This window comes from Taudactylus pleione, unplaced genomic scaffold (genome assembly GCF_031769625.1).
Source record: "Taudactylus pleione unplaced genomic scaffold, aTauple2 ptg000265l, whole genome shotgun sequence".
Classification (NCBI taxonomy): domain Eukaryota; kingdom Metazoa; phylum Chordata; class Amphibia; order Anura; family Myobatrachidae; genus Taudactylus; species Taudactylus pleione.
In genome coordinates this window covers 11251210-11263483 of record NW_028284667.1, presented here as the reverse complement: position 1 = coordinate 11263483, position 12274 = coordinate 11251210, and the positions used below count along the sequence as shown (strand labels likewise).

Genomic DNA, 12274 nt, shown 5'->3' with positions numbered 1-12274 from the left:
AAGAGAATGCTGCAAGGAAGGGACACTCACCTACACATGCACAATGTTCCAAAGCTTCCTGAATTCCCAGTTTGTTGTACTTCTATGGCTGACATTACTGTAGTCCTATGCCAGGGTGCAGAGGAGGGCTCTCTGTCATGTGCTATAATAATAATGTGCACTGTGTGTGCTGTATGGTAGGTGCAGAGCCTTTAGTGCCAGCTGCAGGACAATGAGCCATGAGGTTCTGCAGATATGACTTTTCCTGGTCCTGTTGGACTGCTGCAAGGACTGATCTGGTCCCCATTCTCAGAGGCTTCTCCAGCACCAAGAATGTCCCTGTTCTCAGTTAAAGATACATATGTATGTACTGTGTCACGGCATGTGTATTATGGAGCATGTGTATGTACTGTGACATTAAACAAATAGAGACATCACACATTTTAAATGTTCATTTCAGCATTGTGAAGCAGGGGACGGGGCCACGATGACGCAATTCAGCGCAAATCGGGGAGCCGGGTGAGAGGCTTGATATCTGCTAGGGGGCACCAGCCAAAATTTTGCCTAGGGCACCAAATTAGCTATGGCCGACTCTGCTGATTGGACTGCATTAGACAATTCTGCATTGAATGTAGTGTCAGAGGAGGTTAGAATGGTTTCATTTAGGGCAAGCAGTTTGAAATTAATAGTTAATGGATGGATGCACGTTTCTTAGAAACAAGTTTCCAGAATGCAAAGGAATTAGGGAGTGAGAGTGGTGAAAAGAGGTGGATACGGTTTGGGAGGATTACAATTACAAGGTGGATGGGATGGTTTGTGGTATATAATATAAGTATGAGCAGACGGTGGGGGATTGCAAAGGGCCTTAACGATGTGAGAAGCAACAATAAAAAGGAGAAGGAGCAGGACAAAGCAGAGGACGTGGTAGAATGATGTGATGATTGTGGAGGGTGCACACAAGAAACAATTCCAGGGGGTTAGACATGCAAGGAAGAAGGATGTAATAATGATGAGGAATAGAATGTTGGAGAAAGAAGAGGAATGAAGAGGCTTATGATGAAAGTTATTAGAATAAACAGAGATGGTAAAGTTAAGTAGGAAGCATATGCTTATGTCTACTCCCAATTCCCACCACATAACTGTGTGGTTTTTTTAAACTGAGTAGTACAAAATAAGTTTATACTTTACATAATATAGAATTAATACCATACCCTAGTAATGGCACCTCAATGACGTCCTTATCAACCAGAACAAGTAACTTGTCATGAATGTCTTCCTTATGCGTTGGATGATATTCCACAGTTGCTATCACTTGAAGTCCTGGTGCTACAGGTTTCTCTGGGTTTTGTACAGATAGTGTAAACTGAAAAAACACATAGGAATAGGTATTACAATATCATCAAATCATAACCAAGAGGCTGTGAAGGTTGCCACAGCTAGGGGAGATATAATGGCCATGCTGCCCCTATTTCAAAATGTTCTCTTAAATAGTTAAATGAAATTGCAAAGTACACTTAGTGGCCACTATTAGACATACCTTTCTAGTACTGGGGAGGATAGACATCTGCAAACAAAACAGACTGATTAATTTATGGCATGGATCAAACAAGGTGCCGGAAACTTTCCTTAGAGATTCTAGGGCCTGATTCAGAGTTGTACGCTAATGCTCCCGCAGCTGCGGCTTTATCAGCCGAGGATTCGTGCATGCACCATGGGAAAAAATCTCTCCATTTGCAAAAACTCTCAATCAGCCTAATCTATGTTGACACAGTTGGTGCCATTATGTTGGCTACACATGCATGTTGTAAATCTCCTGTTCCAGCACATCCACAGGTGCTGAATTGGAATGAGACGTTGTGACTGTGAAGACCATTGTAGTAAATTGAATTACTTGTCATATTCATAGAACCAGCTTGAGAAAACGGGACTGATTCTGATAACACACAGACGTGGCAGTGGCTGCATTTTTTGCCATGGCTCCATCTTATACTAATCCGTAAATTTCATTAATACTGAGATGCCCACTTGCAGAGCTGCAGTTCTGTATCAGTGCATCTTTAAACGCTCCAGCAGTGCACCATTGGATGCACCATCAAAATGCTCACTGAATTGCACAGACCGTGTGTCCGATTCTGTTCTGCGTCTCTGAGCGCAAGCAATCAGGACTCATGCTCTGTGCAATTGGGATGCGTGTGCAGACTTAAAACATTGGTCAACTGTGTGTGACATCAACACTGTGTGTGGCTCAAAATCAGGCTCAACATGTGCTTTGTGTCATGTAGGGTTATCCTGCTGGAAGTAGCCAATAGAAGATGGGTAGACGATGGCCATAAAGATGGTCAGCAACAACTCTCAGGTTGGCAAATAAAAAATACTCAATTTGTATTAAGGGCATAATGTGTGCCAAGAAAACATCCTCACACCATCACACCAGCTGCCTGGACCTTTGACACAAAGCAGGATGGATACATGACTTAATGTTGTTTACGCCATATTCTTGACCCAACCATCTGCATGTCACTACAGAAATCTAGATGTAACAGACTAAGAGATATTTTTCCGACCTTCAGCTGTCTACTTTTGGTGAGCCTGAGCCCACTGATGCCTTACATTTACTGTTCTTACCTGACAGAAGTGAAACCCAGTGAGATTTGCTGCTTTAGTTCATTCACTTCAAGTTTTAATGTGCTGTATAGTCAGAGATGCTCTTCTGCATATCATTGATGTAATACAAGGTTTTTGGAATTACTGTCTCCTTTCTGTCAGCTTGGACTAGTCTGCCTATCAGTGGTGTCACTACGGTTGAGGTCACCCAGTGTGCCTACTAACCATGTCATTCCCATGTCTTGACTTCTTGAAGGAGCGCACTTGCAAAAGGGGGCATGACCTTAAGCCCATGAAATCACTCCCCCTGTTGAAAGACGTTCTAGGGACATCTGCTGGGCAGCCCCCAGCCTCTCCGGGCACAGTGTGGATGATGCACACATGCGCGTGTAATCCATCACTGCTATCACTGCTGCCTGGTGAAACCATCCAAGGGCAGCTCTAATATTTTGGTGTCACCCCCTCAGATGGTGTTGCATGGTGTGGCCCGCATCCCCCCCTTCTGCACACATCTAGTGACACCACTTCTGCCCATTCTCCTCTGACTTCTTTCATTATAAGGCATTTTTGCTCACTGAACTGATACCCTCAGAAAATTATTTTGTTAGGCGCACCATTTTCTGTATACTATAGGAAATAATGTGCATGTAAATCCCAGGAGTTCAATAGTTTCTAAGACTCTTAAGCTACCCTGTAATTATTCCATGTTCAAAGCCACTTAGATCAAATTTCTTCCCCATTCTGGCATTTGGTCTCAGTAACAACAGAAACTCTTGACCATATCTGCATGCTGTTATGCTGGTTTGCATTAATAAGCTTGTGACAGGTATACCTAATAAAGAGGCCATTGAGTGTATAGTTGCAACAAGTTCTCATAAAACCCAAATATACATTTTCAGATGCTTCCGTTCCAATTCAAAGACATTTCTCCAGAGAATTTTTAAGTGTTACTGAGAATATCATCTGTGTCATGTAGAGCGGTGTATGTCTGTAATATGATGAGTAATATTCCTCATTATTTACTGTATACAGCATCTCCTAAGGCAAAGGTGGGGAACCTTTTTTCTGCCGAGGGCCATTTTGATATATATAACATTATTCGCAGGCCTGGTGCAGGCCACGCCCCCTCCGTGTAAATTCACATGGGGGCTAGGCTACAATCACCAGTGATTACAGCAATGCCAGGAGCTTCCTTAGGAGCTGTAAGGGCAGCGGTGTAACCATCTGAAGCATTCTAAGGGTACTCCAGGTGGCACTGCTGCATAAATTCTGGCTGCAGGGAGCCATTTTAGGCACCCTACTAGCCAGATGAGGCTAGCAGAAAAAAGTTCTGAGGACTAGATCAAATGATTCCAGGGGCCTTATACGGCCCCCGGTCCTGAGGTTCCCGATCCCTGTCCTGAGTGCTGAGGAGTCCCCATTTAGCCCCAGTAGCATGGTTCTTACCTTTATTGTCCTACTTTTTGTAACTTCCAGGCCATTTCTTTTACAATATGTGTACAAGGTTAAGTAACGTATCCACTTGCCGACTGTGGAACGTTTGAACGATTACGACATCGTAATCGTTCAGTCATTCCTCATCCTGTAGGTGCCCACACTGAACGTTATGTCGTTCAGTGCAGGCACCCTCCCTCATCACCGAACATGCCCAATATGTCGTTATTGGCAGATTGAATGGCATGTTCAAGCGATGATTGATGTGGGAAATGACCAGCGGGAGCGCGCGATGTCGTAATCATTCAATCGCTCTATTAATCTGCAAGTGGATACGCGGCTTTACTTTGACCCTATATAACAATTATGGTCATGAATCAGAGTTGCACAAAAGTCCGTTTTGCAGACAGATCTTTCAAATTTCGAAACTGGGCATGCGCCTGAGCCAAGCATATGCAATTATGAGCAACTACGGGCTATTCACAGTCAAATGCATTTCAGCCTCATTATCACTTGCAGCTGAATGGATGTAACTGGGAGCTCACACATTGGCTAATTGGTGTGTCAAGGGCATGCAGGTGGAATTGCAGACTATGCTGAGTTGTCAGATTTTGGATGGCTCTCTTGCACCAGGTATAGGAATGGTGCAAATATGTTTTGACAGTGATGACGGCTACTTTCACAAGGGGATTGATGGGTGTGGTGTAGCTGAATACGGACATAGGGCCTGATTCAGAGCCGAACGCTCTAACCAGAGCGCTCGCTCTGAATCAGGGCCCTCCTCCATGAAAATGGGGCGTCCTCCTGGCCGCTCGCATAGCTGTGGGTGACCAACCACAGCATATGCGAGCGTCCATGATGATGGTCACGATGGTCTTGACCATCGCGACCATCGGGCTTGCGACGGAGACCCTGCGGTAGGGTCTCCCTGCCGCAAGCCCTGGAGTGATTTTGGCTCTATCAGAGCCAAAATCACTCCCACTGACATCACTAGTGATGTCAGTGGGGCCGGCTTCAGACGGTAGGCGTTCCCATGGGAACGCCTCCGTCTGGCAGGCACGCCCACCAATGGGGGCGTGCTGTCAATCAACATCGACAGCACGCCCCCTTTGGTGCGAGACCCGGAGCGATGGAGAGCCCGTCGCTCGCCGTGTCTCGCGCATGCGCACGACGGAGCTCCCAACATCGTGCGCATGCGCAGTGGGGGAACATCGACCCGCTTGCGAGCGTCCTGCGCTCGCGAGCGGGTCTGAATGACCCCCATAGACCCACACTTATTTCTGTACATGCAGTAGGGACATATTTGCAAATCTAAATCATGAGCTATGTATACAACTAGTGTTTAATATGAATTCGTTAAACAAAAATGTAAACCAAATATTTTAAATTGTTCTACATTTGGAGCAGCATGAAAGCTTTGAGTAGGCATGTATGATTCAGCTATAACCTTTTCTCTGAATGTGCTCATTGATTAATGTATCCTGTTTACATTCACAAGAGGCCACATATGCACATATGTCAGGTGCAAAGTAGGCTGTGGACATCACTATATGTATATGCATAGCTAGTCATGTGAATGTGTATTAGGACTATGGGCCTGATTCGGAGTCAGATGCAATGTCGATGTCAGACGCAGTTGACCGTTTGTTTTCTTCTGCGCATGTATCTAAAGCTCGGTACAGATTAGACAATATTTAATTTGATCCTGCAGTACATCATCTAGAGTGTGCCCATAGTATGCGCGTTCCCGCAAGTCGCTAGCGACATAGCCCGTTGGTCCTACAGCAGGTCCGACGGGGGATGTCGCCAACTATGTCATGCTGCAAAATGCAGCTTGACACGTACCTTCCCCACGTCAGACCCAGCATCAGCAAGTGTGCATGCACTTGCCGCATTCAGGGTCCCGTCGCCGGGGATGTCGTGCTGGGTACACATTATGTACTGTGTACCAAGCAATAGTCACACTTTCCATGCTTTCAGAGCCCGTGTGCACAGAGCTGCACCTGCAATTGAGATGCACGGTCTCAGAAACGTCTTGAAAATGTATTGGGCTTTCCTAGACGGAGACTGGGTGGTGATATGAAGGTGGCTATGCGTACGCATGAAGTGGGTCTGTTTAATGGATGCATCATGGGAGTGTTGCAGGAATGTCGCTGTGGTTGTGAACTCATGGTCTGATTCAGATACGTACATAAACCTGTGGGTCTGCACACACAGAACAAGCCCTGAGTGTTAGCACTCAGTGCCCCCAAGCCGCAGCATGATTGGCATGCTGCAGAGGTTTGGAGCAGGGAGGGGGGAGTTCCCGGCCTGCGTTCCCAGATATGGGGGTGTCACCCCTGTTTTCCGGGAGTGCTGAAGACAGGGTTTGCGTCAGAGGATGCAGATTTCCTGGCCTCACAAGCAGCAGGAGATGGCCAGTCTGAGTAAGCTTGGTCACAATGTTTATCTGATGCTGCATCTTTGGACACTGTGATGCCAGCTGGAGGCCTCATACACATCCTGCCCTCTTAAAACGAAATATGCAAAAAAATCATTTAAAATTTTGGGGTGAAAAAACAAAAAAAGGGGAACAGTGTTTAAAAATAGCGGCAGGTGCATTTTTGCAAAAAATTTTTAAAATTAGTTTAGGGACTTAAAAATATGCTAGTACCCATTTTCATGTACTCCAAATTTGTGGGACCCCTTCTTCAATGTCGGGAAAAAAACACCTGCCACGGCTACTTAATGACATCATCTCCTTGCATCGCATTGTGGCTTTCGCCGTGCTCTCCCTGGGTCACCTGTTTAACTGAGCCTTACCAGGTTCTTTCCCAGGAATAACCCTGCTCGCTAGCAGGGTTGGCTTCCCGGGTGACTGGACCGGGTGGAGGCTTTTCCACTGACAAAAATCCCAGGTTGATGCACGTTCACTTTTTGATGTCAGGATTTTGATGTCAGTGGAAAAGGGGTATTACTTAACATTTTTGCATGCAGGGAAAATACAGGCTGTTTCTTAACATTTAAATTCTGGACAGCTTTATTTATGCACTGCTATTAAGAATTGAGCTAGGACACACCCCTTCCCAACTATTAATCTGTCTGCATATTTTAAATATACCCACTTCCCGCCTCCCTGCACTGCAACATAGTGTCGCCCAGGTGCAATAACAGAGGCAGTGTGTAGGAGTGTGTGAGAGGTGCTGTCATCCAGAGGGCAGGGCCCTGGGTGCAGCACTGTCGTGCTCCACTGCACCTGCATTTGGCGTGCTCCCAGCACACACCCCATAGCCTGTAGAGCCGCCCTAAGCATCCTAAGCGCACTTGAGGCGGTGCTCTACTTAACAGTGCCAGCGGCCACGCCTCCTTGGCATGGTGTCATGACGTAATGGGTTCAGGGATTGTGGTCAGCAAAGGACGGCAAACAACCCTGCTCCGTTGTGTAAAGCATAATGCCATTGGTCTCTGTACCAGTGGAGTGATAAATTATGCTTTACCATCTGGCAATCTAACAGGAAATCTGAAATTGACTGACCAGCACAGAATCCTGTTCTTAACCCAATCGAATACCTTTGGTATGAATTGGAATGCAGGCCTTATCCCCTAACATCATTGTCCAGTCTTACTAATGATCTTGTGGTTCAATTTCTGCAGCCATGTTCTAAAATCTAAGGCTGTCTCCATCTCTAGAAAAAAACATTTGGTCCTTCAGGAGTGGTTTCTGGGTACTCAGAACCCCCTCCCCCCTGCTTGTGTGTATGGGAGTGGCATGAAAAGCCGACATTAAGAATGTCAACAATCAGAATGTCGACATGGACATTAGGTGGACAAGCAATATGTTGACATTAACAAATGCTGACATGGTTTACATGTCGACATTTCAATAAAGTTGACAATTAACATTTTGGCACCAGAATGCTAACATACAGTTTTATTATATATTTTAGCCTAACCCTAAACCTAGCCCTAACCCTAAAAATTAAACAAAAATGTACTGTTGACATCTCGTGTCAACATGTTAAACATCAACATTATGAACATTCAAGTCAACATTCTATCGACATTCAGAACCTGTCAACATTTTGACCGTATTCCCACTAACATACAGTATATCTTCACTCCAGCTGCCTCATATTTATGCTGGCATGAATGTACTCAGATGGGTACTTTTGCCCAAATCTGATATCTTGTCTGATTATTTCATCAGTCCCTCCTATTTCCTGTGATAAACAAACATCTGAATAAATGTATATATCACATGACAAGTTCTGATACTTGTCAAACCGCAACATAATGGAGTGATGTACCCTCCTGCACTTGTGCTGACTATTAGTCACTTTGGTACATGCTGTATATAGAATTAAACATATCACATCTATTCTGTGTAACTCATTAATCCCTTTTAACAAATAAGTTATTTAGAACAATACAGTATAACATAACATGTGCCACTTACTTTGCACTACATCCTTCTCTAATGTTAAAAAAAATTGTTAACTTGTTTACAACTTAGCACATAATACACTATAAACAGACTTTTGTATTTGATCCTCTTTGCATGTCATGTAAGTTTATAGAAAATAAATAAATAAATACAACTATCAAACCTGCAATCAAATACATAAAACAATCTCCTTCATACACCACATTTACTTAATAATATGGAATGCACTATGTACAGCAAACTAGAGAAGCAAGTTTGCTCTGGACTCTAAGGGCCCGATTCAGACCCGCTCGCTAGATGAGTTCGCACACAGCCAAAGTATGCAAATCCCGCGATTGCACGGCAAGGCATTAGCACATCGACTATGTCTTGGCGTGCGATCGTGGTGTGTATTTAGACGCCCACCAGCCTGTCTTAAGACGTCCACTTATACACGTCATCTCCAGGAAGTGTATGCAACAATCGTTAACATCGAGTACCATCGGAAGTGTACGAAGCACTTGTGGCTGACCATACTCTACCGCAAGCACTGCCAGTGCTTCAGTGTGTAATTCAACCATGTGACGTGTACTATGATGCTGCGTCTTAATTATGCACGCCTCTGAAACGGCGTTAAGACGATCAGACACACCTGCGTTCGCACCACCACTCCCCAGTTTCTATCCACCAATCCCTGTCACCACCCACAAATGCCTCATCCTGTCACTCAAACTAGCGAGGAGTCTATGCACAAGGGGCGAACGCTTTGCGATCACTGGTTCGTGCACTGCGATGCGCACTTTGCAAACATCGGCAGGCTACGTGCGAACACAGCCTAGCGAGCGGGTCTGAATCGGGCCCTAAATTCTTAGCCTGTTCAAGACACAGTTACCTGTTTTAATGTTGCCATGTCTAAATTTACTGTTATAAACATGTAAAATGCATATGCTATGGTATATGGCTACATTCATGCATCATCAATGTATTCCATACTCCTGCAACAAGCACTATGCAGAAATTCTGCAACTGAAATAATTCAAATGTGGTATGTATATTCAGGGGCATAGCAAGTATTAAGTGGGCCCCATAGCAACTTTTTGAAGGGGCACCTATCCTAAAAGTTCTTCAAGACACCTCCCTGCAGCAGTTGTTCATTTTATGAACCATAGTAGTGCCATCATTCACAATATGCCCACTGTAGTTCTGCCAGTACACATTATGCCTCACAGTGCCACCAATTCACATTATGCCATAGTGTCCCCAGAACATATTTTGCCACACTGAAGTGCCCCATTCATAATATACCACATTGTAGTGTGGCCACTTGATTAAATGGAATGGATATGAAGTCCCGACGGCTGAATAGCTGCCGGTTCATATCTGACACCGGGAGCCTGAAAGGAGAAGATTCCGACAGGTCTGGTAAGTACCCTAGCTATTCCCCTCCCACCCCACCCCTAACCCTCCCTTAGTGGTGCCTAACCCTAACCTTCCCACCTAGTGCCTAATCCTACCCTCCCGCCGGGGGTGCCTAACCCTAACCCTCCCCCCTAGGGGTGCCTAACATCCCGCCAAAAAACCTAACCCTAACCCTGCTGCACTCCCTAAACCTAACCCTGCCCCCCCCCCCCCCGCGGCTAATGCTAAGGGCGCCCCAGTCTTATCTCGTTCAGGATGGCATCCTTGGGCATTCCGGCGTCGGGATGTAGATAGGCATCGTTATTTTGACACTTATCTTAAGTTCCTTGTCGGGATATTCATGTTGGTATTGAGACCGGCGGCATCACGGCCGCCGGTCTCATAACTACATCCCGATTTTATGCCACACTGTAGTGCCCCCATTTCATATTATGCCACACTGTAGTGCTCACAGGGGCTGATTTAGCATTGCACATAAGTGCAATGCTGAACGCAGATTCCCGATTATCAAGAATCTGCACGTGCGCAGGACCCGTTCTGCAAATGTGCAGAGCAGGTTCTGTGTGATTGCACGCAACCACTGCTATGCCTCTGTCTGATTGATAGGCAGAAGCATTTAAGGGGCGATTCGGGGGTGTGGATATTAAGGCCAGGGGCTGCATCCACGGATGCAGTTTTCTGGCATTGCAAGCTGGCCAGCCTGAGTAAGCTGAGGCTTACTCAGCTTGCCGGAGGCCCAGCGCCGCCGTCCCACTATTGCAACCGATGGTCGCAATGGTGATCCCAGCCTACGACCTCGGCCGCAGTGCTGGGATCACAAATGCAGCAGGGGGTTTACATAAACCTCCTGTTGCATTTGCATATTAGCAAGGATGGAATTGCAAAGCCGCACAGTTCATACTATGCAACATTAAAGTGCCTCCAGTTCATATTATGTAACATTACAGTGCCCAGTTCAGATTATTCACATTAGTTAGTGCCCAGTTCAGATAGTTCACATTACAGTGGCCAGTTCAAATGATGCCACATTAGTGTTCCCTCTAGCTCCGGCGGGAGGCAGGGCGCCGGAGCCAGAGAGGGCATGCCCGTGACCGAGAAGGGGGCGTGGTCATCGGAAAAGGGGGAGTGTCTATAAGACGCGTCCCCTTTTCGTCACTCTTGGGGGCGTGCCCGGCACTTACGGACATGCCGGGCAGCCCCCAAGCCCTGCAGACAGGGAGAATAGATGCCGGGCGCATGCGCCCGGCGTCTATTCTCCGGCGGTGACCGGGTCACTGCATGTTTCTCCACCCGCGGGACACTGCGTCCCGCGGGTGAGAACGGCTCCCGCAGGCTGTGAGGGCAGGGCGCTTTTTGCCCTCCTCCTGGAGGGCAGGGTGCTTTTTGCCCTCCGGAAGGAGGGCAGGGCGCCGCGCCCCGCTAAAACAGCCTAGCGGGAACGCTACCACATTACAGTGCCCCCTTAGCTTTATAACATCCACTACACATGCTACTCACTGAAAATGGAATGTCACTCCATTCAAGCCAGACAACAGGCCGACCCAATAGCTTTCCACTTCTGGGAACTTGCTAGACAACACTATGCCTTGATACAAGGCCCTATGATCTCTGGCCCCCAGAGCACTGGCACCTCCAGCACCCACTATAAGTACACCCATTTGAATATTTCATATGCATACAGAACAATATTTTTTCAATTTTCAGAGAAATAAGCCATTTTTCCTCTATTAAGCTAATCATGGTAACTATGTTAATCAGTATAAAAATAAATAAAAAGCAAACAGGATAGAATAACAAAATTCTGTAAGATATTAGACTTTACCTGGGGATCGTTTGGTCCATGTAGTTTGATTGCTTTGGCTATATGGCTAATGTTTTGCACAGTGATAGTGGCTTTGTATGTCTTCCCTACAAACACATCCATGAAATGAAGAAGGCATGGGGAAACCCTCACTCCCAGTGCATTATCACACAACTCCTCCATGGCTTTTGTATGTTATATGGGTGCTGCAAATTAAATAGTCAAACAAAAACAAAACAGACATCAATACAATATTGACATAGGGCCTGATTCATAGTAGTACGCTAACCACACAGCCGGAGCGACCTTCTACAAAACGTTCACTTGCTGTCAAACACTTGCGATTGAATCCCCACTATAACCTGACCTCTCGCCCTCACGTTACTCAGGATGGCCGGGAAATTCATGCTGCTGTAACCAGTTGAGCTGCTCTGCGGACGCAATCACTAGCGTCAGCATGCCCAGAAAACAGGGCTGACACAGTCCTGTTTTCTGGGACGCTACCTAGTGACGCCCCCAAATGTCAGCCACAACAATCATGCTGCTGCGTTTGTGGCACTGCGATGAATGTCGCAGCGTCGGATCTGCACATGTGCAGTGCGGCATCCTCACTTGCGCAGACCTAAAATTTTTTT

General features: G+C 46.1%; 1 protein-coding gene across 1 annotated transcript in view; it reads right to left on the bottom strand.

Annotated features, from left to right (window-relative positions):
* Window positions 1-11822, bottom strand: part of LOC148514013 (cilia- and flagella-associated protein 47-like) — a gene marked incomplete at its 3' end in the record, with an annotated part of 651210 nt that extends 639388 nt beyond the window's left edge. Inside the window, exons 1-2 of the mRNA XM_088481183.1 lie at window positions 11661-11822; window positions 1191-1342 (exon numbers count right to left, since the gene is read on the bottom strand). Of these exons, the coding sequence (XP_088337309.1) occupies window positions 1191-1342; window positions 11661-11822 (314 nt within the window). The remainder of the gene's footprint in view (window positions 1-1190; window positions 1343-11660) is intronic.
* Between the last annotated feature and the right edge of the window lie 452 nt (window positions 11823-12274).